General features: G+C 38.8%; 1 protein-coding gene across 1 annotated transcript; it reads right to left on the bottom strand.

Annotated features, from left to right (window-relative positions):
• Positions 1 to 6924: 6924 nt before the first annotated feature.
• Positions 6925 to 27170, bottom strand: vapb (VAMP (vesicle-associated membrane protein)-associated protein B and C). Its single transcript, XM_034532986.1, has 6 exons — positions 26937 to 27170; positions 20875 to 21027; positions 14936 to 15039; positions 13915 to 13995; positions 10873 to 11052; positions 6925 to 9529 (listed from the first exon to the last, which is right to left on the bottom strand). The coding sequence occupies exons 1-6, from the start codon at positions 26992 to 26994 to the stop codon at positions 9374 to 9376; spliced, it is 732 nt and encodes a 243-aa protein (XP_034388877.1). The 5' UTR covers positions 26995 to 27170; the 3' UTR covers positions 6925 to 9373.
• Between the last annotated feature and the right edge of the window lie 420 nt (positions 27171 to 27590).

The raw sequence follows: 27590 nt of genomic DNA, 5'->3' as shown, positions 1-27590 counted from the left end.
CTCCTTAAGCCAACACAAAATGAACACAGGCTGAGACAAAGAATAACTGAGTGTGGAAGAGTGGCATTTATCTGTACAATGTAGTGCAGAATCTGTCATTAAATGCAGAACCAATGAATCCAGCAGCAACCGCACGGATCCACCCAGGTTGTTGTGTGCTGGATGGCGGTGAACAATAAAGAGGGCCGCGGGCGGCGCAGTTCTTTTCAGAGTCTGTTTGCGGTTTCTGTAGCGCGCCATAAAGTAGAGAGACTGTCAAGGCAGGGAGGCGTGCAGCGCCCACCTGTTAGCAATCAGGCCTGGTGGCTTATTGAATGCATCCATTGAACACAAAATATGGCATATGTTAAAAACGACATTTTCCTCATTTATATATATATAAATATTAAAAAAAGTAAAGTAAAAGGCAAGCATGGTTGAATACTGGATGGATTTGTTTGTGTTTACACCAGGTTAACAGTCACTACCTTGAAACCTCTCCCGACTAGCCAAAAGTGTCGGAGGCAGAGACAATACAGCGGGGGGGAAAGGGCTGCTATTGCATTTGATCAGTCAGAAAAGGTCTGCGGTGAAGCCTTCATTTCATTACAACTGAAACTTGAGCAATATCTGATCAAGTGTAAGAATAACAGTTATCTATTTCTAGAGCAATGTTCAAAGCTGAAGCTGCTTTATAAAAGGACATGGTCCAACCGTACACCCCAGCTTGTTCACTTCGCTCGGCTTCTGCCAATCGGCTTGTAGCTCCTTCACTTCGAGCTAAACACTCAACAAAATCATGACTGTTTGCTGTGCTGGCTCCTCATTGGTGGAACGAGCTCCCCATTGACATCAGGACAGCAGAAAGTCTCTACACCTTCCGTCGCAAACTAAAAACACATCTTTTTCGACTATACCATGAATAGGGAAGGTAGCGCCGTAGTAGCACTCTAGTAGCACTTAAATGTCCCTTACCAATTGCACTTTGTAGTTTAGCACTTTAGTAGCACTTAAATGTCTCTTACGGATAGTACTCTGTAGTTTAACGTTATTGAAGAAATTGTACTTGCTTGATTCTTGTTGTTCTGAGTTTGGACTCATGGTTTAATGCACTTATTGTAAGTCACTTTGGATATAATATTACTTTCCCCTGTGGCGAGTAGTGTAACCCAAGTAACGCTGGATTACGTGCGGCAGGTCAAATTATTACAAAAATATGCTAATTTCTTACATTAATATTTCAACAATACATTAAGGGACACGTGGTGTCATAGAATAACAGAATAGCCAAACTCCTTCATTGAACAAGCAGTGGAAATTGACTAGAAATAATAAGTTGTGTTAGTCAAATTTAATGAGGAAAATACTTCTCAAAACTAGCTCCATAAAAGACCCAACCTCTTCATATGACTTTAGGAAGAATGTTCCTATATACAGTAAAAAAACAACAAAAAAAAGGAAAACAAAACAAGCCCAAAAGGAGTTTCCTTTCAGCTAAACCAAGTTTCCAAACCACAAACAATTCGGTGGTTTAGTCTGACAAATGTTCTGGTAAAAGAAAGATACAGAGCTGCTTTTGGATAGAAAATAGAGCAGAGGTCCCATCTCCTGCCTTCCCATTAAAATCGTGCATACGCAGTTAATGCACACACACACACATCATTGAGATGACATCACTGCAGTTGTACGTGGGTTTGACTTCCAACCTCTCTCACTCGTTCAAATTTCAGGCTCTGTTAAGAAAATCCCATTATTTCTATGAGAATATGAGATGCAGCTGCCCCATAAAAGATAACATCAGACTTAGGTTGGCGGGCTAAGTTGAAACAAATGAGTTTCTAGTGAAAACTGTGTCCTCTTGGCTCGGAGACAAACGTTGTGTTTTGCCTACAGAACTTCAGCGCGGAGCAGCGACTGCACTTTCCTCCTTTCTGTCATGACCTCATGCTCGTATACTTATACACCAAACTACTGAACACATCCAGCCCGTCATTTTAATAAAGTAATTGGTTTGCAGAAAAGTGGCCCGTAACTGACATATTATTAGATTGATGATTGATGATGATGATGATGATGAAGGGCATAGCTTCCATTGTCACCCTCAGTTTCTTGAAACCCTTTTTTAGGCTAAAAGCTCATTTTAAGGCCTTCAAGCACCATTCAACAAAGGTACATTAGAACGCTTTAAAAGATGTGTTGAAATGTAATCTTGTAAACTTGAGCTTTTGTGTTTTCACAGCAATATATTATAGATATTAAAGAGGGAATTATGACCTGTTTAACTTCACAACATTAGCTTTAAGCGGCTTATAATACGTCATTCAAATTACAAAAGCCTATGTCTTTTTAAACTATAAAACTATAAATTATCGCCTTATCATTTTAATTATGTGAATTGTCTGAATCTTTCACTCAATGGCTTCTCTTTCACGTTTGGGCTGCTGATATAGTTTTGAATTTGATCTCATCCCAATGATAAATAAAATAAATGTACAAATACGGCAAGTCTACTCAATATTGCCCAACGTCGTAGGTTAGGTTATTTTTAAATTTTTTATTTTTGCTCAAGCTAAGTACAAGTGCATCAAATTTGTTTTGTTTATAGTTATTTATGTATTGCTCGATAGTTGAATACAGTGTTTGCCAACTTAGGGGTCAGAAGCTTTGTGGTAATTACATACTAACTCAAATGAACAGAAAATCTGATCAAACTCACTTAAATCAAACTATTGTCTTCGTCTGATTTCTCTGTATTTGTGTGCACACATGTGAACATCGTTAGTGAATAGTTAGAAAAATATTTCCTTTTTTCTGTCCAATTTCACTGGAAACTGTTCCTTTTGTTCTTATAAATGAAAAAGAATACTCAGTACTTTTCTTTGCCATGTATTTAATTCACACAGGACTAAAAAAAAAAGGCTTAATCATGTGGTTAATTTGTATATACTGTATATATATATATATATATATATATATATATATATATCATTATTCAGATATGACATTACCTTTACCGTGATACAAATTTGGCCATATCGCCCAGCGGAGTCATGAGATGATTAACGAGAGAGAAAAGAAGAAGAACATTTTGTTTTTCATTCTTTCCCCAATCTTTGCTTTTTTTGTTGTAAAATATTGGTTAGTTTAATTATTTTGTCCTCAAACTGTAATTTTTGCAACCGTTATTAACAAACCTAACCCTAACCCACACACCTCTAAGATTTGACAAAGGGCCCCAAATAGACACCTTTAACAACCACTGGTTTCATTTTTAACAATGTATCAATTTCAACAATGTAAAGCATCTTGTCCCGGGGTTTTTCTTTCTTCTTTCTTTTTAATGTAAACTCGTATTCTGAAATGTAACTAGTTATTATAGCTGTCAAAATAAATGTAAGAATTTAGAAATTACATATATACAAATAAATAAGTGAAATACTTGTATAATACTAGTAAATATACTTAGTTACTTTCCACAGTTGCAGGACACAAAAGATCCCAGAATAACGATGTATTTTGCCACACATAAAACAGATGAACAAATGAACTTCCATCATCCAATATGAGACAACCTCTTTAACGTATTTGTTGCCTTTTGGACAGAAGCGTTCCCCTCAGAGCTATCCGTCAGATCTGGTGGCTTGTTAAACCAGGTCATGTTTCAGCTCCGAGGTTACAATCACACAAATGATTGAAAAGGTTCTTGCCGCAGAGCTCTGCCACAGGGCGGATTCTTCCAGACTGCGCCCCTCGGCTGCCAGTTGTCCAGTCTCCAACCTCTCTGGCAAGCTGCAAGTCCTTTTCAAACTGTTCTGGCCCAAAAAACCCATACAGGGACCTCTTGTATGTAGAGAATTTGCATGAAATGTGACTTATTGGTGTGCCAAAACAGCTATGCCAGACTGCAGAGTATTTTGTTTCATTGGAAGATGAATTAAGGGTATATATATTTAAACGTGGCCAAATATGTAAAACCTGTTGATGAAGCAGGAGATGGATTCATTTCTCAGTGTATTTTAACTACAGCGTAAAACAATACTCACCATCGCCAAAAGTAATTATTGCACAAAGTAAACACCAAGAAAAGGAGGGTGTCAGTCTGATGCACAATTAAATCTTTTACATGTTTTTCCAACGTTGAAGCGGAGCCAGGCATCAGGTTTATGGTACAGACCTCACTGCACACCAGATTCACTGAAACGGGCCGGGGGTGAGGCAGAGCGGTTAAAGATCAGTCAAAGTATTTGGTTGGAGGATAGAAACAATCTGTGGCCTATAAAGATATCCAGTACAAGGGTCAGAGATCAAGGACTGATGTGGTTTCCTTGTGGTAGATATGAATAATAAGAACCACCTGTTCAGTATAAAGTCAAGGAAAGGTCAATTAGGACATCAATAGCTTGAACTTGTGGAAGGTCTCGTCTCAGCAGTTTTGGCTTTGATCATTGCATTGTTTTTGCTATAATTGATAATATGTGAAATGTGCGTGTTTTGATGTGGGCTCAAAAATATCTAGAAAGAATTTCAGCTTCAGATCTTTTGGGGAGATTTGCGAAAATCTACAAAGAATGACATGAGATGAAACATGGGTAAAAACATTTATGAGTATTATTATCTATTTTGATTGTTGAGTGTTGTCGTAGTTTGTAGATTTAAAAGCGAGTTAGACCCCAAATATTTATTGTTCGTAAACCCTTTTTTGGCCAACAAACTGAATATATATTTGTTTGAGCATCTCTGAAATTTCATCTATTTGATGTAATAATGCTTAATGGTCATTTCAGTGTTAGTTAACCTTTATTAATTGAGACAAAGGCAGAGGTAATCACTTTAGTACTCTTCTACTAAGTGGGTTTTAATAAGATCAGAAGAAAAGCTAAAATATTAGGATTTATTTCACGGTTATTCATTTTGCACATACAGCCCAAAACAAAGGGGTTAAATTCAAATTAAATGGAGCAAAACACCAGTCGGAGGTTCAGTTTACACTCTTGACATCACATTAAAAAACTATGCTATAAAATTGCTGAATTAGATTAGAAGACTGATAGCACTCTCATGACAGTAATTATTAGAGCATAGCCAGCAGCCGGTTAGCTTAATGTTAGCATCGGGACTGAAAACAGGAGCTCCAAATGTAACAACATCTGTCTACGAGAACCTCTTAAACTCATTAATTAACACATTATATGTGTAATGTTTAATCCTCACAAAAAGAGAAAAGTTAAAACAAGGCGTGGTTTTTACTATTTCTCATGAGCAGTGACTTCCTGTTGGTTTGACTTCCTGTTGGTTGCCGGGCAGAAGACAAGAGGCGTGATTACCGCCTCGTTGACCTCTTTTACGAGTGAGCAGCACTCAGGGCCCCTTTTTATTTTCATCTTTCCAGGATTTCTTAAACGTTGCTCTGCAATTTAGCTTGGAAATGGATTATTTCCCAACAGAATGTAGAAAAGTAAATTAATATTGGTTAGTTTCCACCATTAAGTCGGCAGCTGTGTCTCGGGTCGGCCAAGCCAAACAGCTGAGGAGCTACCGGGCCCAGGTGCACGCCGGTGGGGCTTTTTCCTGAAACAAACTCCGCTCTGCTGCCTCCAGCCACGAGGCGCAGACAGAAACACTGTCTGGTTGTTACTGTATACAATAACACCCAATGAATCACCAGGATTTTTATTTTACTCGTTGACACTATACGGCTGCAGTAGTAGAAAGCCAAGGGGTAATTAATTCCCTTGCAGCTATATATTTGAACATATTCATCCCACTGCAAGTTGCGGTTCGGCCAAATCAAGCACGGTGGGAACAACTAACAAGCCAGATGGTTGGAAGAGTCTTTGATGACTCTGGAAATACCTTCAGAACAGCTTCACGTGCCGTTAAAAAAGAACCTTCTTGGTTTTTCCGGACATCGCTGCGTCTTGTGTCTGTGTGAGAAGATGACGCTTACCTCTGTGACTTGAGGCACAACTGCGGATTTGCTGGATAACAGGTTGTTTGACGTGTGTGTGTGTGTGTGCGTGCTTGAGTGGCTCAGATGTCCTCAGACAGCAGCCTCTGCCAAGAGGTGATCCAGCCTTTAATAGCTGCACGCACCAAAACCTCGCTCAACAAATCACCTTTTTCATCTCGTTGAGGAGTGATAATGTGTCAAAAGATTGCTAAAGTGTATATAACCTTTTTTTTTTGCTGAGTACTATATCCAGAGTGAGCTGTGTAATGTCTGGGTCAAGTAATGTCAGTTGGGACTAGAGATGTTGAAGTTTGGAAATGAAGCACTCCAACGTTTTCTTTAACCCCGCCTCCCAGCCCTGCGCTCCAGCCTCGGTCTTGGCCTAATTCCCATGAACAGAGGCAGGAAAATAACTGGATCCAGCTATTGGTGCCGTTTACAACTTTTAGGACATAATCCTTTAAATAAGGGCTATTCATGTGTTCGTACCGGAAGGTTCATTTTCTAAGATGAAAATGTACAAAGTTACAACAACAAAAAAGGTCACCATGTGACGTATACCGGAAATTGTAATTAGATCATTTGTCCACGATGTAACATTAGTATATCTAAAATTAGTAACACACCTCCAGAACACACAATCATAACCCTAACTACACCTTCATCACACATATAAGTGCATCAATCAACCTGAACTATCAGCAGGGCAGCACAGTTCTTATCAATAGGAGACTACTTTCTTTCTATCTTGTTTTTATCCCACAATTCTTAGGGTCACCATTTTTTTTTGTAAAATAAAAACATGTTTTGTGATATATACAGTGTATATATGTAAACGTGCACATTGTTGCCTGTATGTCTAACAGGAAATGACTTCACACGGTTTGGTAGGGGCTTTATTCATTTAATTTATTAAGATGCTACATAGTCCAACCAGGTTGGGTTGCTTTTATACACCAGAGAGACTACTTAAACTAGGAATATGAATCTTCTTCTCAGATAGACTTATTTATTTATTTATTTATATACATACAAAACAGTTTGCCGACTGCTTACATTGATCACGGTGATAGTCAGTGTAGTGTGTTTTACAACCGGGACTGGATCAGTTAGTATTCCAATGTAAATGTTATTGTTTGTTGAATCCTGCTTGTTATACCACATTAGGACTGTGGTAAATTATTATTCAGTATATTCTAATACTCTGGAATATTTATTTTTCATGTAAAAATGCTCTGATACTCCAACCAGGATTCATTGAACAAGAACAATTTTCTGCGAGTACTATATGACCCAGGTCTGATAACCCAAGATGGGACTGTAGCTCAGCTCTGCCCTCCCTCTAAGCAGCATGTCATCCTCAACCCAACAACTTTACAGAGAGTTAGTAGAAACACAAGCTCATGTATATTTTAATCTCTCACCCGCCAGTCATATCTATCATCTTCCCCTCCACTTAATATGAAATGAGGGTTGAATTACAGTTTTCTTTCAATTTAACAATGGACTATCTTATGTGTATATAGTGGGATAAAAACATGAACAACTGCTCTCTTTCCTTCAAATATTGCAAAGCAGAATGATACTCTCCACTGCTGTTTTACCCCTCATGCAAATTCGGAGATGAAACAATTTGAGGTTATGTTTTTGTTTATTTTAGACCAAGAAAATAACCATCGGCTCTGGAACAGTACAATGTCATCATGTGGTCCCCTCAAGGATCTAAACTAGTCTGTATCCTTTTTTTTTTTTACCCCCCCTCACCTCCCCCTTCTTGCTTGAGAAGAACCATGTCCGCTGCAGGAAGATCAAAAGGAGTGACACGCTTAATCTTGGTGCATTTAAAATGAACACGACTTCAAATGCAGTGAGGATTTAACATTAATAAGCAACGGATAAATGCTGAACAAACACCAAAAACTGAACACGGGCCTGCAGTAGAGTGAAATAAAACCAAACATAAATCACCAGCAGTGGAGAGCTGGAGCAGGCAGCTTGAAACACTCGTTGGATCTCCGACATACATTTGCCCCAAACAAAACAGAACGTCAACAAATGTGTGGCTCAGTAGGAAAATATGAGGAAACAAAAAGAGCTGGAAAAGGCCAAGATCCCTTTGTGAGGACACCGTCACAGGACCTTAGTGTTGCTGTTGATGTTGTGAGGGAAACACATAACCGGCCTCTACGGGAATCTCCTGTCCATTTTCTCTCGACATGTATGCATGCTTTCTGTGTGTGTGGGTGCACCCTTATTTTTATTTATTTATATATATATATATTATAATAATAATGTACTGTGTGTGTGTGTGTGTGTGTGTGTGTGTGTGTGTGTGTGTATATATATATATATATATTCATATACCTCCATCTTGGCCTGAGAATAACTTGCCCAAATAGTTCACAAGGCAAGCCTTTCATCTGGATAACATTTACAGAAATGATCTAATCCTACAAATCTGGAGCTCATTTCTTGTAGCTGCAATATTCTTAAATGCTTCAACCCTAGAAGAGAGAAGACAAAAACTCAAAAATCGTAAAAATGCAAGAAAAGAAAAAAGAAAACTCATAAATGTAGTTGTGCAAACCTACAGTCAAATGACATAATATTATCACCATTATAAAAGCAATTAAATTAGATTCAAGCAATCTGTGTGTGAACGCATGCAATCAAACATTTCCCCCTGACAACTGGGGATGCGGTGAGCACTGAGTGACAGGTGACGGGGATAAGGTAGAGTGAAAATAAAAACGACACAAGAAAAGAAAGAAAACGATGGTATCGTGTTTCATACACTGATCAAGGTTGTTCTATAATCAAAGACAATCCGATTTTACAAAGCCTCTGATTGCAGCAGTCAGTTTGGTAGCCCTGTGTGTGTAACCCCGACTGTGTGGATCATCACTCTGGTAAATTCCTTCCTTAAAGGGGGTTTGTTTAGCTGGAAGGAAAACATGTACAAGGGGTGTGAGGAGGGGTGGTGGGCATTACGTATACATATACATAGGCTCTGGCCTCTGTCATTTAGAAAGAGAAACAACAATACACTAAAATGACATTCACACAATTGCAAACTGACTCAGTTGCACCATCACTACCTCGCCGGTGTTATAAAATTGGTCTGGATCATGAGCGTTACATTGTGTTTCCGTTACCCACGCCCCTACCCCCGACCAGTAATCTGTATACATGAAACTTTGGGAAAGAGGGCCAGAATGATTATGTGATGATTACGTAGAGGCAAGACCTGTAATGACGCATTGTTTTTTTTCTATTTTCTCATACATTACCCTTGAAATTTCTTTACATTAATGACACTGAATCAAAACTAGTACCACCCCCTCCACCCAGCGGATATGGCATTTCTGATCCAAAATCCCAGATCCCGTGCTTGTTTTCATCCCCCTGAAAGCATGCTGCGGCCCGACCGAACTGCGCTGCCATCTACAAGACCAACTTGCCCACGATGACGCCCACCACAAAGAAGAGCACGACGAGGGCCATCGTGCGGGCGCTCAACCCCTCGTCTTTCTTCATGCCCATAGAGGTGTGTTGAGATGACATCACGTTACTCTTCCTCATCCGCAGACCATCGTCCTCCTGAAACGGGGGGGGGGGGGGGGGGGGGAGAAAGACAACGTTGTTAGAAAAGCAGGGTAAAAGAAATAATTGACAAATGATTAAAGAAAGCAAGCGTTTGGGAAGGACAAAGAAGGTGGGTGAAATAAAGAAAGGGAACGAAGAAGATGACATGAAGAAAAGACGATCAGCGTGTCAATCAGTCAATAAGATAAGACTATTTATTTACAAGCTCAAAGAAATAGGATCTGCTTAAATCTTCATCTGACTCAATCCTCAGAGGACCGCAGAAGGCGCCAGGCTTTTCACACACTTCATTTCCCAGCAGCGGGTGTGTGTGTGTGTGTGTGTGTGTGTGTGTGGGTGGGGGTGGGGGTGGGGTGGGGGGGGGGGCTCTCTGTTAGTTTAATCTCAGCCGCAGGAGCAGCCAACAGTCGTTCTGACTCTGGCAAAAACTTAAAAGTGGAGGAGGTGGCGGTGGTGTTTGACTTTTATCGAAGCAGCTTGTGGTGTGTGTGTGTGCGTGGGACTCGTTTTCAACCCAACCTGAACAAAACCCAATTTAACCTCACTTCACTGATCGCTGTGATTGATGGCGAACTCATTGATTTGCTAAATTGCCTTACGAGCTATGAACACTGAGGTCTGCCACTGATTATGGATCTGAGCACTTGCACTTAATTCAAACCTCAGTCTTGAATTACTGTCTCTATTCAAAGAAATACAGGAAAGGGTGGAGGGACGCCGCAATGTCATTTGGAACCAGCACTTTGTGTGAATCAAATTTCCACTTAATTTGCTTATCTTGATTGTGAACATCAATCAGTACAAAAGAAGTAACCAAATGTGATTTTGGTGATTGCTCATACAGCTCTCTGCATTCAATTGGAGCCTGAAGATAGATTGGTTGAAAGAATGATTCCTTGTGTAACAAGACTGAATGCACCGATTGCATGAGAGGTGAAACAAATCGTCGATTGATTGATTAGTTTAATAATAAATTACTCTACAATCTTGATAATTATGTGAATATGTTGTGGTTGTCTTGGATAAAATATCTTTTGGGATTTAAATATGTCAACTTCTATGCAACACCACAGTAAGTATTTTTCACGAGTTTGTCTTATTTTATTGACCAAACAATAAGTTGATTAATCAAGAAAATAATCAGCATTTGTAATGATAATGAAGGTCATTTTTAGTTACAGCTCTTGTATATACACTGACTGGTTATGTTATATTCATATTCAAACAAGCAGGGTTATACTCAATAACAGTGTAGCCGTGAGAATGAGACACCCGTGTCTTTATTGTCTTGGAACAAATGTATTAACTGACTGTGGTCCTAGAAGCAGCTCACTCACCCTGATCTGTTTGTTTTCTTCCCGTAGCCTCTGAGCCTCCATCTGCAGCCTCTTACACTCCTCCATGATCTTCTTTACCTCCCCGTCATCAAGGGTGGAGCTCATTGACTTCGGCGGCAGCGTGGAGGAGTCTGACTTCAGCAAGCTAGACGACATCATCTTGTTGGACTCCGTGTCATGCTGTAAGTAAGTTAACAGGGCGACAAGTTAACGCAATAAGATGTGTGTTTGCTGCTATGTTTCCATGGCGATTCCGACCGATGAGTTGGCTGACACACGGGCACACTAGGGGTTGTCACGATACCAACATTATAACTTCGATACGATACCTGCCATAAATATCATGATACCCGATACCAGAATATTTATCTATAAAAGTAATAAATAAAACATCTGTATGGTTCCCTTTTTTACCAGCTTGTTCCTGCCCAGCTTTTTGAACACTTAACAAATGGCATAAATATTAGTATTAGCCTACAGCAAGATATTAATGACAACTACACGGTGCCATCATAGCATTGATTATACACGGCTATGTAGGCCCTTTGTCCGTATCTGACCAGATGACTACATAGTTCCTTCCATAAGTATGAGCAATTGTAGAGTTACGTCATTTTACAGATGTGTGTGTTTGAGTTTTTAAAAAAACCTTGGTCTGTGTGGCTTTGAAACAAGTTTTGCAGACGAGTCTCTGTGTGTCAGTGGGCTTTCATTCACTGTCTGCAATGTAGCCAAAGTACTTCCACATTTCACTTCTGGCATCTTTTATTCCAAAAAGCCGAGGATGGTCGGCAAAAGCTCCGACACATGAGGCCATGTCTCCTGCACATGTCTCCGGCACTTGAGGCCATGTCTCCTGCACATGTCTCCGGCACTTGAGGCCATGTCTCCGGCACATGAGGCCATGTCTCCTGCACATGTCTCCTGCACTTGAGGCCATGTCTCCTGCACATGTCTCCTGCACTTGAGGCCATGTCTCCTGCACATGAGGCCATGTCTCCTGCACATGTCTCCTGCACTTGAGGCCATGTCTCCTGCACTTTGCACTTGAGGCCATGTCTCCTGCACGTCTCCTGCACTTGAGGCCATGTCTCCTGCACATGTCTCCTGCACTTGAGGCCATGACTCCTGCACGTCTCCTGCACTTGAGGCCATGTCTCCTGCACATGTCTCCTGCACTTGAGGCCATGACTACTGCACGTCTCCTGCACTTGAGGCCATGTCTCCTGCACATGTCTCCTGCACTTGAGGCCATGACTCCTGCACGTCTCCTGCACTTGACGCCATGTCTCCCCAGCGATCACTCGCTGTGAGTGAGCGCTGCCTGTTGCGTGAGTGAGCGCAGGGCAGCCCCGCCCCCTTGCAGTGAATGCGTGCAGGCAGCATGACAGGTAGCGGATCAGTGCGCGCACTCTGACCTTGCGCTATTTTAATGAAGTATCGATAATAAAATATGCAAAATCTTATTTATTTTTTTTACATACGGGTACCGCGGTACCTTTTTAGTATCAATACACCGTGCAACATTACGGCACATGCTCCAATGTTTCTATTCGTAGACTTGCAGACTTCCATATATATGAACAAAGCCTCCTCTCAAGCTGCCTATCTCCATGTTTGTGGGAGAGTTCACCCAGGGGTGCCTTTCATAAGTGGATCAAGCTGGTTTCTATCAGCATTATCTCCGTCTAACGGACTCTGTGGTGCTGACTGGGATTCATGTGTATGTATCGCAAAGGATCAAAATTAATAGAAAACAACCACCAAGAGTCCTTTTTCCTCCTGGTGTTCATGGACTTGGTTCTTATCATGACAAGATAATGTCTCTACAGCTGTAATCACAACAAAAATAAACTGCCTGTGAGATTAAACAAAATAAGATAACCTCCTATGAGATAATGATGGAGGGTGTGGGGAGAGAGAGAGCTGGAGGAAAGATGGAGAAAGGGATGAAGATTAATGTTTGAAATTTAAATACAACATAAACAAGATGGGAAAAAAAAGGGACAATGAAAAAGAGTGAAGGGGATAGAGAGACGTTGGACAAAGTTACACACTGACGGTCGCCTCGCTGAACTCCTGCGTGTCTCCACACAGACAGTGTGGCTGAGCTGCTGCTGCTGCCTTTCTTTCTCCATAGTTTGCCTTTCATAGTGTCCAAAATGTTTACTTTTATTGTATGTCATTTATATTTATTTTAGATGGAAAAAGGTTAAAAAGGGTGTGCACATTTGTCAACAACAATCCACAACTAAAACTATTTTCCACACCAGTGTCTGGAAATATTTCAGAATAAAAGCCTTTCGTTAACCAATGAATGGATTCTATCTACAGAAAGACGCTAGAAGGCTTTTATTTTTTCAAAGAGAAACAGAACATTTTCTGTTGAAAATGAATATTAACTTGTGTCCTTGTCTGTGACATGTTCTTCAAATATAGAAATTGAAACTGTAATATTGCTGGTATGATGACAATATACTGTCAAAGATAATTTTCACTGTCTATATTTTTGCTGTGCACACAACACATGGAAAGAATATAGGCGAGACCTCAAATCTCTAGATGAGCGTATCAACATGCAGCTGAACCTCAGCCAACAGTTAACATGGGTGTCAAAATAAAAAGCGAGAGAGAGAGAGAGAGAGAGAGAGAGAGAGAGAGAGAGAGAGAGAGAGAGAGAGAGAGATGAAGACTGAGATGGGACAGGATAGAGACAGAGAAGGGAGCTACAGCAGAGCGGTGAACATCAGCGCCCCATAAATAATGGAGACCTTCCTTGGGACAACGATTAACAAGTAAACAGATGTTTTACTGTGGGGAAGATGCAATAAAAAGGCCTACATTTATTTTGTTTTGTAAAAACAAGCAGAATGATACATTATTACTGACACACCACTAATCAAAAATACAGTATGGCATTGCTGCGGAGAACAACTATATCTTGTCCACATAATTTCATGTAGTGTCTTTGACATCTGATCTGTAGTGACAAAGAAAACTGACACGTGGCGAGGAGAAAGTGGAGTAACCGCATGTGCTTACCGTTTTTTCGTTTTCCACTGGCATGTCAAAAACACACCTTAGCTTGGAGTCCATCAGCTCGTCTGGCTTCGCCTCCTTCCACTGGAGTAGTGGATGAAAAATAAAGAAAAAAAGGATCAACAAATTATTTCTTCATTATTTATCAAGGCCATTTGCACCAGGCGGACAGAAAGCTCAGAGAGCCCTTCTGCTGTCTCCTTTATTAATTGTTGGCTGTGTAAAAGCCGACATTGTAAACTCAGTCCAACATAGTGTCTGAATTTAGGGATCAGCATTGATTTAGGAATTTAAGTAACAGGTTTCTTCACTGTCTGGCTCCAATAAATATAATAAAACAAAATGCCTTTTTCTTTCTCTATGAGATGAATGCATTCCAAACTGACCTCCTCATGATGATGTATTCTGCCAGCAACCACCATTTATTTTCACATTTTTAGAAGAACATTCATTTATATTCTGGACTCAAGAGTATTGTAAATTGAGTATGACAAACACTTTTTAGATGTGATGTTTAGAATGTCAACCGACTGAACTAGGATCACCGCTTCATCTCGCTTTGAATTATGTCCAGAATGTTTACATTTATATGTTTAATAATACTTGTTTTCAATATATCATCAAAAGTGGGTAAAGTATTTACAGTACATAGTTTGAATCTTTCAGAATATGCTAGTGCCTGTGAGTCTATCGAATGGCACTGATATAAGATGGTTCCGATTAGGTGTCAGCAGACTGTATGAGGTTTACAATCGCATGGTCGGCATCTTATTAGGTATTTTTAAAACACTCCCTGGCATATAAATGATGATTTACTGTACTTTTTTTTTTTTATTTTTACCTGTGATCGCAAAGATGACTGAGACTATACTCAGACAGCTACGATTAAATGGTGTTCATTGTGTTTCTTATTGCTGTGTGTCGGCACTGAGACACAACCTCTCCTCTAGGCGACGAGAGGTAAAACACTGGTAAACACTGGTGCGGCTAAGACATATGGATTTCATGAAGATGATACACTCACCACTCCCTCCATGTCGGTCATGTCAGGAGGTGCTATCACAGACTGGACCATGAACTTGTGTTTGCTCTTCTCATTGGGGTCGTAGTCAAAAGGCTGCAGCATAACTGAAATACAAAATGATGGTCGAGGTCACGTGTTGTACTACCTATATATATATATATATATATATATATATATATATATATATATATATATATATATATATACTACTGATTTTAAACAGACTTTACATAACAAAATGTTTTCAGATTATTTCTTACCCTCCAGTTAACAACTGAGAATCAAGATAAACAGGAGAGAATTAACTGTGTGAACAGGAAGTCCCCACATAATTATGATCTTCTCTCAGTTTTATTCCTTTTGTTTTTTTTTTAAAACCTCATCCTCAGGAGAGTCAGGAGAACGTGTCAAACAAAGATTCTTGTTTGTATTATTCAAACTGGGGCAGACAGGCAGGAAAATAATATGATTTGTTGGTTAAACCTGCTGCCCCAAATACGAAACCAACTCCAGCAATTAAGCTTTTCCATCTCTCTCCCTTCCTCAAGTCTGTGTCCACTCCTCGGATTAAATAAGAATTAGTGAGTCGAGTGAGTATCAAAAACTGTGTGCTTGTCAAACAGTAAACTAGGGCTTCAAAGCGCTGGGCTTGCCCCTGCTGCTTGGAAAAAGTGATGGATATGATATATTTCTAAGTTTGTGTTACCATGACAGCAAAACACTGACAGACCCTGGGGGTAAGAGCTTCCAACCCCTGTCTTTTTCTTTCTTAACATTACATATCGTTCTAACAAAAAGCAGGTGTTGGGTTGGAATATGACTTTAACCCGTCACCACATCGGTCCTCCCAGTCAGTGGTGTGTTATTTGATGTCATTCCAATGACTGAGAAGGTATTTCAAAGCTGTAATGATGATTTACAATGATCACTTTCTTATGTCAGTATTCAAGTTAAGGGTTGAAGTGCAGAGGGGATGAAAATGGCTATTGATGGGTGATCTTTTACTCCTTTCACCTTTTAAATGAGGATGTAATTGAAAGGCATATGTTGACAGTCTACAATGCCTGCTTGATTCTTTGGCTTGCACTAGCCAAATGACCTCTTAATTTCAAAGCCGGTGTGGCTATTGGGATGGTTTTCATATATGGCACATGCCAATTCTCCCTCGAGTGGGAGACCTCAGAGATGCAGTGCACCATTACAGCAATCAGGGCAGTTCAATATCGCAAACCAGAAACAGACGGCATGAACAGATTGAGAACGTCCTGTTTCAGTCAGACCCAATTTGCACACCCATCTACCTCAAGTCCACGGGGACAATACTAGAGAATGGAGGCAGGAAGGCATGTAAGTTCTTTGAGCAACAGTGAAAAACATGAAAAGGGTCCTGAGCCAAAGCCTGAGATGGAAAAAGCACAACCACAGGAGGGGGAATAGTTATTTAAATAATCTTTGATCGACGGCCTTAGAACACACCTTTACAAAAAGCTACTTTTGCTAATGGCGTGATTTATTATTTTTGCTTTACGCTGGGCCATAATTTATGAAACTCATAGAGGCTAATTGTGTTTAACACAGTCAAGCAGGATCTAATAGCCTGCCTGCTTCTTGATGATGAATGGAACGATTAGAGAGGTGAGGGAGAGAGGTAAGAAAACTTTCCTTTCCTGTCACAAATTAATTGTGTCCCATGAGACGAGATGCTCACAACATAGTAACCACTAACTGCTTACAGAGGTCTATGGAGGAGAATTAATACATGGCCTGCACAAGATTTGCTATTGTAAGACCACAACTAATCAGGTGTACTACTATCAAATAATTCAAATAGAATTTTTTTTTTTTTCAATAATTCATTGAATTGCTTGGTTTGATGAAAAGTCAGAAAATGGTTCAAATTAAAATGTCAAATTTTGTCCGATCAACAATAAAAAAAAAACATAATAATATCCCATTTGCAATTATTCAAAAAATAAACAAACAGAAAAATGCAACCAAACATCAAATTTAGGAAGCTAGAACGACAAGCTGTAGCATTTTCTGTCAATTGACGAACTGATTAATTAAATAATAAACCACTTGTTTCAGCAGCACAGTCGAAAACAAAAACTGTATTCGACAATATAACAAAAATTAAAGAAAACAACAACACATAATCCAAACTAAACAGGTGTATCTGCAACGGCCACTGCTGTAATGTGTGTTAATGATTACAGCCACAATTGGCTAACCCCCATCTAAACAACAATTAACTCAAAAACAATTGATAATAAGCGGTGTATGCGGTCTAAGCCTCATTTCATACAATCTTGCCAAAAACTAAATCAAACTCATCAAGGTGTCCATCCGCAAAGCAGCGGCTGAGTTGCGGACAAGTAAAGCAGTACGTGTACTGGTAGTTACGTTAGCTTTTAGCCAAACACACCGTCCAAAACTTAACTCAAACTCAAAAACAAGCGGCGATGTATGCAAGCAGTTGGCTCAAAGTTGTCGTATAAGACATTTGATACAATCTAGCCAAACAAAAATTAAACTCACTAAGCTGTCTGCGGGCTTAGCAGTAAGTAATAATGAATACAAAAGATACAAGTTTCAGTTTAATGACCTCATCCAAACTAGATACAAGCTCACGTTACGAGCGTTTTGACACAATGTGACACAAAAGGAGATATGACACTTGATACCATGGAACTCATTGTGATACCGCACATCTAATAGCAGTAACCTTTCCACACCTTTTTAGAGAAGCCTTACTGGAAAAGGGTGCTCTTTCTACTTTGTTCAACACCAAAAACATGGTCAAAGATCAGCAAACCCACCGAGACAATATAGCGTGGGAATAAGGAAGAGAGAGAAAAGTCAACTAGCGTTCCCAGGGTGGGAAATAACTCTATAGCATTCAATCCACTGCCCTTTTGCAGAAAGTAGCCACCACTTTAATTTATAGAAATCAAGTTGGTGATTAAAATAGCAAATAGTACATTTTAAATATCGGAACAGACCTTGTGTATTAGCAGAAATGCTTTATGAATATGGATGTCATTGAAGATAGGGGAATGCCTTTATTGCCCTGTCATAACAAAAGACACACTAGAAATGAGTGTAAGGGAAAGCTAATAAAGCGTATTTAGATAACGGCAACAAAAGAATGATTTAATTTTTTTTATTGACGTACGTTATTTTATTTATTATGCCTTCCTTAAAATGATAACAAATTAGAGCATGTCAGACACACTTTTGACATATTCCCAGAAGAAGCTCAATATTTGTGGATACAAGGATTTTTGAAACATTCACGCCACATATTTTTCCACTGGATGCTGCTACATAACACCAATCAACCTCAACAACATTCCTGTGGTCATGGCTATGTTGAACATATACGGTTACAGCTGGGTTGAGCTTCAAAAGCCCTGCGTGTATCCTCAGCTGAGCCAGCAAATGACACATCAGGGTTTGTAGGTATCCTGTGGCCGACTAACCCAAGCGAACAGGATTGTTTGTAGCGTTTGTTAAATATTAAAGGCCAGAGAGTTACAGATCCAATGCAATATTAGATGGAAAAATAAATGATTATACCACATTATTTACCTGAATACGTCAATAATGATATTGTGATGCTGTGATTTGGGGGTTTCACTATTTTGCTTTCAGAATATTTCAACGCAAGAATATTTGTTTTTAGTAATGTTGGTTTGACAACCAAGCAGTGTTTATTGTATCAAGTATCCATAATGTAGCTTTTAAGACCAGGAATAATGAATACTTAAAAGAGTTTCTTTGTAAACAAACAAAATTCACACTTACATTCAGTGTTACACAAAACCCACTGGACGTACTCTTGAGGTCTCGCGAACAAGTTTAATGCATTTCCTTCTGCATAACACAGTTGCATAGCGTTTTCATTCGTGTTTGGGAAGCGAAAGAACAGTTCTTTTACCACAGTAAACATTTTGTTTTTAACGGCAAAACGCCAACAAATATAGATTAAAGCAGAGTATGCTGTTGGATTTAAATATGTTGTGAATCATTTTTCACAAAACTTTGACTTTTGGGCTATCCAACTCTAGAGTTATTGAAAATGTTTGGATCAAATGAGACAGACACAATCTTATGCAGACACCACTCTTATGTAATTCTACAAATAGTGTAATATTAATACAATTAAAGCCTAATCTGTATCTGCTACTATGTATAAATACTGGGTTTAAACTAAATAAATAGAAATGCAAAAAAAAAGCTGTGGTGCATTGAAATATTTATTTATAATTTGAATTTCAATGTAATTAATCAAGTTTTGAACCCTCCTGTAAAGCCTGATCTTTACCATTTGGATTCTGCCACAAAAAGCCATATGTAATATGTGTTTATTAGTCTACATTTCTTAAGATGATGTTGGTACACATAGTAGTTTGTTTACATAGCTTTCAATCCTAGATGCCGTTTGACATGTTGAATTGAAATGTAGTGGACACACCCAACTGAGGTTTTCTTTGTATTTTTTTCACCCTTATAAAAAGGTGCAACAAAGCATACAGCAGACAGAAGGGTTGCATGGCTTTTAATAAACCTAGGTTTTACGTCAAAGTAACTTATTGTGTGTTCAATTTAAAAGCAATAACTACGACTGCAAGATGAGAAACCACACCATCTTGTTAAGTACACCACTTTGAGTTTTCCCTGAAGACAAACTGGACAGAAAGAGGTTACGGACCATACCTATACGTTTGCATTTAGTGATTACATTCTCCGAAAAGCAATCTCCTTCTAGGACTCAAACCTCTGACCTTTCTCAACCTAATATGGGTGAAAAATGAAGGCAACTGACAGAGAGGATTGTGCTGATTTGTCGCCCACTGCTGACTGTAAGCCCCAGTAACATAGTTTGCAGTTTTTGACACCAGATAAGTGAATTGTAAAATGAATCTGTGGCTGTAAATTGCAGAGGTGGCACAGTGTGGAAACACTAGCTGTACCTGTCTCCCTCAGAATGAACAACAGGGAATGAGGCCTAGCAGGCGGAGCTTGGGCAAGAGGACGGGGGTTTACTGAGTAACAAGAGAGGAGTGGAGTGTGCTTTTATGTAAAAAGAGCAAAGCCAATCAGGATACTAGCGAGAGCATAGATTAGCTCACTTCTAACAGATGCTTGGTTTTTAAGTCAAGATACAAATAGAAACAAAGTTTGCATAATGTAGATGGTCTTACATATAATGGCTGTAGCAACTACTTACTTTGGACCTTGCCTAATCCTGCATGGACTATGGCACACTTACACATGGACTTGTATATTCATTCATTCATTCATTCAATCAATACATACACAGTATGTATGTATATATATATATATATATATATATATATATATATATATATATATAAAAATTGGATATGTACATGTATATCCATCTGTAGAAAGAGATTGATAGCCTGCACATATTATTTATTAACAGACTGTAAACATTTGAACTGATTCACAGATCGAGTGCAGAATCAAGGGCTAGCTGCTCAGTGTCTTACTTTTATCTTTATTCATACTTTTATTCTTATTATCTTTTGGTTCTCAACTTTTACTATTACCTGTACCGTGGTTCATTCTCATTAATGCAATGACACCTGAAATTCCCTCCGGGGATTGTTTTATATATATATAAATAATAATATTCAATCATCGAGAAAATCTCAACACAAGAAATACTACATTCAAGTTGTTTACTTTGTTTAACCAAGCAACACAAAAAACAATGTCTATACAGAAAAAAAGCACAATTATCATATTTGAGATCAGCAATGAAAAGATTGCGTATCAAACAAATTAAATCATTTTTCTTGTGATTAACTAATCGTTTCAGCCACAGCAGCAGCTACATGTTAAAGTAGCCTGTAAGTTAATAATAATAAATAATAATACATTTAAGGGCTCACTGTCCTATTCAATACCTGAGACGTGGATTGAGGTGCCCGCATCGATGATTCCGCTGTTGGGCCGCACGCAGTACCGGCGCGGCGCCGTCGTCTTCACCTTGAAACACACATTCCTGTCTGTAGGGTTGGAGAGCTTGAGATTTGTGGTGACCACGTCTGAGAATGGACCTGTGACAAGGAAAGAGATGGAAAACACTTTCAGGTTCAGGAAAACATCTTTGAGTTCTCTTAGTTAAAACTATACAATGCCCTCCAGAGACTCAACTAAATGATCTTAATTTCAACAAGAGCAAAAAGAGTCATCATAGGCTGTTGTTGACTTGACGTCAAACAAGCAAACTCAAACAAGCAAATGAGACAACTGAGAAAAACACTTGAAAATGCAAATCCATAATAGCAAACATGTACAATATATACAATCAAATTAAAATAAATATATAAACATTTGACATATGTCTTTAAGCTGACATTTTCAAGGAAGACAGTAAAGTGGGGGGATTCATTTGATTCAGAAAAGGTATTGAATTTGTAATCATTATGTTGTAATACATGGTATAATTACTATTGAAGCTCTTTGTCACAATAGAGAACCACATTTCAGGAAGGTTTGCCAAATATTAAAACACAGATTCTTCAAAAGAAACAGTTAAAATCACAGCAGAAATTGACTGATCTAAGCTTTATCAAAAATAAAAGAGATGACTGAAATACGAGTGGGTAACATTAAATAAAAAAATATGCGACATGTAGGTTAAAACGTGATTGTGGTCTATCAAAGCCTAAATGGATGTGAATTCAATTATAACAAATTCACTTTACTGCCCACAATTTGACCTTCTACTGCACATTTTCTTTATTTGATTTGACATTTTAGATAAACAGGCTTTTACCGCCAATTCAACTAATGTAGGGTTTCTTTACGTTTGACTGCAAGTTGTCCTCAAGATAAATAATTCCAGTCCGTTCCTCACATTAAACCCCAAAACATTTTTAATCTCAGTAACACAACCTGGTGAGAACTGGATTATTGTAAATCCATCTGCTTTTGCTTTTTCGTTTCACATTGCACTCTAGATTGATTTTGACAACATGTCTATTCTGTCCTTCCGATTACCCAAAAACTGTTCTTGTATCAATTTACCAAAATATTTAAAGAGTAAACTGTGTGTACAAATCTATAAAGCACAGGCCTCTGCTACTGCGCCACCATGATCAGAATAGCTGATGCAGTTTGGCTACATCTAATTACAGCCATGATTGTTGATGCAGGCCACATATCTCTGAGACTCACAAGGCCGGCTGCATTAAGCCGCACAGATTTGTCAATAATGCAGAAAAACCTTTACAACAAAAGACACCGCAAAATGCAAACGTATGCCAAAACTAAAAAGGTGAGCGAAGGTTAAGTGAGTTTATATCCTGACTGCAGCTTGAGATTGTCAGTGTTTTTTTGATGGGGCACTATTCTTTTTATTTGAATTCTAAAAAAGGTAAGTATTATTGTTTCCGTTCGTCCTTTGACATGTTTCAACTACTTTAACTAATTTATCTATTAAATCAATTGGCAAATTTCATTTTGTTATATTCTTTCCCAAACATGGCATTGTCTATGTTCGACAGTTTTTCCTGTGGTCTTAACCTCTTTCAAACCTTTGCGTGAAGGCAGCTACGTCCAGTTTGTATCTAATAATTTATATTGGTTATGACATTATATGGTGTTCAAGGTGGTCAATGATCAAACTTGAGTTGTGTCTGAGGTGAAAGGAATGGAGATAAATTAGGTCACAATGGAGGGGAAAGGTAGAGGAGGCATTGGAAAAACCAGCAGCTTCACATAACTGTGTGAAATCACCCCATTTAGCCCTGCTGTCCAGAACCATAATGCACTGTAGACAACCTTAAATTAGGACAATGCAAGACATTTAGAAAACACATATTTGTTTGGTGATGTACTGTCTGGGGCCCACGATGTTAAAAATGGGTTAAATTATTTGTCATGAATGAATATTTCTCCTATATTTCTTTAAGTGGCCATAATGTAAACTAATTTCTTTGCAACAACATAGTCTCAATATCAACAGCAACCCTGTTAACTTCAGAGCAGATAATAACATCAGTCACTAATCTGTGAAAATCAAATCCTCCCTCCATGAAAAACATCTAATGACAAGGAAATACAGAAGGTTAAATTGAGTGTAAATGTCACACTGGCAGTCCTTGGATTGAATGAATCAGTTCCATATTGTTTGTAATTGGTGTTATTTTTTTTTTTAAACGGGTGAATTCAGATTGAACTAATAATAATTCAGTCTGACATTGTGTTAATGTGTCTTTTTCTGTTAGGGAGTTATTTCGTTTTGTTTCCTCTCTCCGTCTTTGGCACAGAAAGATAGTTTCCTCATTCCTAATTAAAAACCTGATTGGTTCGGCTGTTTAAACACCTGACCCATCTGCACGGATATATACAAATAATACAGATATATAAAAAGGGAGGGCAGAGGTTCGGAGGCATAGATAAATTCAGGGCTATAATTATTGCACTCATTCAATACCCGCCACAAGAGCTAGCGATCTCCACTGTTGTGTGAGGTCTTTTTTTCACTTCAGTGGTAATGATATTAACAGAGAAGTCAAACCTGTTGGATGTGAGAGCTCTTTTCTTTCTTCTTTTTTTAACACCGTAAAAAGGAAGAAAGTACTAAAACTTAATCTGGCTAATGCATTGACCCTGGAGAAAGCCAAGAGTCTAATGAGTCTCCTTAGATATTATCTGCACATGTTGGAGGGCGTGCAAAATTTCAACAAATCTCATTCCATGTATCCAAGTGCTCCCTCACAAAACCACGGTATTATATGTCCTTAATTTATTCCTGTTATTTCTGGCAAAAGTTTATTTATTGACAGGTCACTCCAGGAACTGCACAGCGAAATGTATCCAGGTAACTAACTGGCAGCCGTTAGTTACTGCTGTGTTTTTCCAGTACCTCGAGTGAGAGCAAAGCTAATTCATAGTCAAGCGAAAGGCCTTGACGAATTAATGTATGACTTAATGTATGACTATGATTAATGTAGGTCTGTAGTCCAAACTTAGCGGATAAAGTCCCAAATACCACCCACACGTTACATCAGACAGACTTACGGAAACTACTTTTTCATTTTGGAACTTTACAGTATCTTGAAAAAGCATATGAAACAAATATTATCCATGAATTATTTTGTGTCTATGAAAGAGGACCAATTTTTCAGTGGCCAATATTTGTTGTCACTTTTTTTATGCATATTGAAAATATCTTAACATCGTACACATGATGAGTTATTGAAGCGCCAGTATATCAGTAGAAATCTACTATTTTGGTGAATTTGTTTTTTGAGACATTGATGATCTAGTGATTTCTTTGTGAAAACAACTCATGACTTCTTATTAGTGTTGACAGTGAATACATTTACACACTATAGATCCAAATGTTATTTGGATAACCAGAAGTTGGTAAACAAATAAGATAAGATAAGATAATCCTGAGGGACTAATAAAGGATTATCTTACCTTATCTTATTTGTTTACCAACTTCTGGTTATCCAAATAACATTTGGATCTATAGTCATTTTATGCTACTATTACATCCAAAGCTCAACCAGATCAGGTTTTCTAATCAATTATTGTTTTCTAACATAATAACAAATTAGGCCACTACAGTAGCTATTATTGTGAGCAAAACCTGTTGCGGTTGAGAGGCCCACTAACAGTGCATGAAAACATGGAGCTATTTCAGAATTAGCACATACACCAGATTCAAGATATAGTTTCAGCTCAGCAAACATCCAGAGCAACTGACACTTCCCTTCCCCTTTGAGCAAAGACAGAGAGGAAACTCAGACCCTCACAAGCTTGGCTTGACTTCTAAGGGCTTTTAATGAAAAGGGACTCACGCCACCGACTACTGTACACCTGATATACTACTTCCTGAAAGTTTCTCAGGAAAGTGTCCAACTCACAAAAACCTCAAACGACCGTTAAGAAATACTACGAAGAGCTAATATTTGAAACAGTCATCTTTCAAGGTTGGATTTTATGTGAAAGATAAAGTGAGGAGCAGGGAGTTTTTTGTTAAGATTTGTTTATATTACCCCTGAAAAAGATTACATGTAATCAAAATAAAAAGATCCAATCCCAAATAACACTAAAGTAGTATTTGACCGAAAAATGGTCCAAGCCTAAGCATAACAAGCTGCTACTAACAGACATCTCCATTTTTGTGGTATTGTCTTTTAGAAGGCACATAGTTCCTTCTGTCTGTTTAACACTAGTGCATTAACAAATTCAATTACACTTTATATATATATATACTGTATGTGTGTGTTGCTCATTTCTGAATGGCTTGTATGTGTTCACTTAAATCATATGATGGCAACAAACACACTTAGTCAATCGTTTCACCATTGCTATGAATCAGTGTGCAAAGTATATTACGTTACAGGTCAACTATAGAAATAGTACTTCTGCTTCATGCTAAGTTACCAGTTGAAAGATAAAGCTGCAATATTCTATTTTTTCTTATCGTCAACAAATCCAAAAAAAAGACCAAAAACAAATTGATCCTATTAACAAGTATTGCTTGTGCGTAATATAGTCTACCCCCCAAAAACAATTTTTAAATATATACATGTGTCTTAAACTGCTTGGCATGTTCCTTTATTACAATGAATTTGACTATTTTGAGTCAATCCCATATTTTCCTGGTGCTGTAAATATACTCACACAGCTTTCCTTATTATTCTCTTTGGTGCATTATACTTTGAGGTGTCTTACAGTGGTTGAAGACAAGAGAAAATATCAAACTTGGTGGAAGATACTATACTGGCATTCGTCGTTTCTGCTTTGTCCATTATTTCCATATATCAGGGCACCTCATTTTATATTATTTCCAAAGCAATTTACAGGCTCGCTGTGAGCCTGATACAACTCAGACACTTCATTACTGTATATACTATAGATTTGTAATGTGCCATTACGCTGTAATTAAAGTAAAAGACACAAGTTAGTTACATCTTAGCTGCACATTTGAACATTAGTTCAGTTCATATCCGTTCACATAAAAATACAGTAAAACCAACTAGTCATCTTAGCCATCTTACCGAAGCTCATCACACTCAGTAGCTTTTGGGGACAAACAGTAGCACATTCTTTTTGGTGCTGATGGTTCCTTTAAGTGTAATCTTTGGGGTGCTTACAACAAACACCACTGCCACACACTAGATCTGGAAGACCAACAGCTGATCTCTCCAAATGTCACTATAATAATAATAATAATAATAATAATAATAATAATAATAATAACAACAGAATAAAATGTATTTATAAAGCACTTTTTGTGGCAGAATCAATGTTAGTTGTTGGGTCTCAAAACAGATACCATATATGTGTTTATGTAACATTATTTGGGCCTAAAGCAACGTGACATATCGCAGCAAAAAAACTTATCTTAAATGTCTATTAGCGATTGTAAAGCTCAAACGATAAGAAGGGCACGTTGATGACCCGTAGTTAACACATATCAAGTTGCAGAGGTTGGCCCTGGTATGTTGTCCTGTGAGCTGTCAGGTTATTAAATGACAGCTGGCTGCCAACAGAGCGAGACAGCCAATCAGAGAGCGAGACTACGTGAGCTAGCTGCACCTGCTAAGAATGTTGTAGCTTATGTGCAATGAAATGTTACACATTTAGTAGGAAAATTATGTTGTCACATTGGTTTATTACAGTCGCTACTTCCCAGCCGACATGTGGTTTGTGTGTTGCAGTTTTAAACCGCGTTAACGGCAGTTTCTGCATCAGGAAATGTGTGACACGGCCCGGCTAGCCTGGTTAGCCATGGGAAGCTAATCCAGCTAGCTAACAAGCTAACTAGCTGGCAGTTGACCTGCCGTCCTTTCGTTCGTTCTCTTCTCACTCGAGGGTGACGTGGTCAAAATGTGAAGTCTACCTTCCCTCGAGTTTGTTACCGTAACACTGGGCTCACTCCCCCTTGTCCTAACACCGCTGGCCTCCACCCCCACGTCCAAGCCGGGCCCTCCCCTCTTACCTCTGAATTTGAGTTCGTGCTGAGGCTCCAAGAGCAGAACCTGTTCCGGCCTGGCCATGTCCCAACAGCTGGAGCGGGGTTATCGCACTGCAACCGGTTCCTGTCCGTTACCCCCGTGTTAGGATGTCGCGGAGCGCTGCAACCGTCAATAGAGTTGTTTTATCAATGAATTGGCTGTGGATATCCTGCCCCCCCCGGTCAACCAGTACTACTCGAGCTACTAACGGCTGTTGTGATGCAGCAGGAAGGGAGAGAGAGACAGCCCGGTGACGTCACTGCCTCTGCATAGCCACCCAGCGGGGAGGGTGACAGGAGGGTGGCGATGGGTGACGCCAGGGTGCACCCACAGGAATGGTGGGGCCCCCACTTCAACCGGTGTGCAAGGAGTCTAAGAACATGGATAAAAAACATTTTTAATTTTAGCCCACAAAGTCCAAGATTTAAAAGTAGGTTCAAGAGAGTTGAATATAATTCAAATTCACATCAGACAACTAAACACTTCGATCATTCAGTAACCAACCAAAACAATGGATGATTGATACATAGCTACACATGTCAGCACTAAATTATCGCGTTGCTTGCTGCAACTATATGTCCTGTGTGTGTGTGTGTGTGTGTGTACACACATATGATAATGTCAGCTGATTTATATAG

The sequence above is a fragment of the Cyclopterus lumpus genome, chromosome 5 (assembly GCF_009769545.1).
Source record: "Cyclopterus lumpus isolate fCycLum1 chromosome 5, fCycLum1.pri, whole genome shotgun sequence".
NCBI lineage: Eukaryota > Metazoa > Chordata > Actinopteri > Perciformes > Cyclopteridae > Cyclopterus > Cyclopterus lumpus.
The sequence above is the reverse complement of the archived record's forward strand: the minus strand, read 5'-3'. Positions and strand labels throughout refer to the sequence as shown.

Coding starts and splice junctions, on each gene's coding strand:
- vapb (XM_034532986.1), bottom strand. CDS start 26,994: ATGGCCAGGCCGGAACAGGTTCTGCTCTTGGAGCCTCAGCACGAACTC. Junction 15,040..20,874: donor CACCTCAATCCACGTCTCAG/GTATTGAATAGG, acceptor TTTGTATTTCAG/TTATGCTGCAGCCTTTTGAC. Junction 9,530..10,872: donor AAGAAAACAAACAGATCAGG/GTGAGTGAGCTG, acceptor CCCCCGTTTCAG/GAGGACGATGGTCTGCGGAT.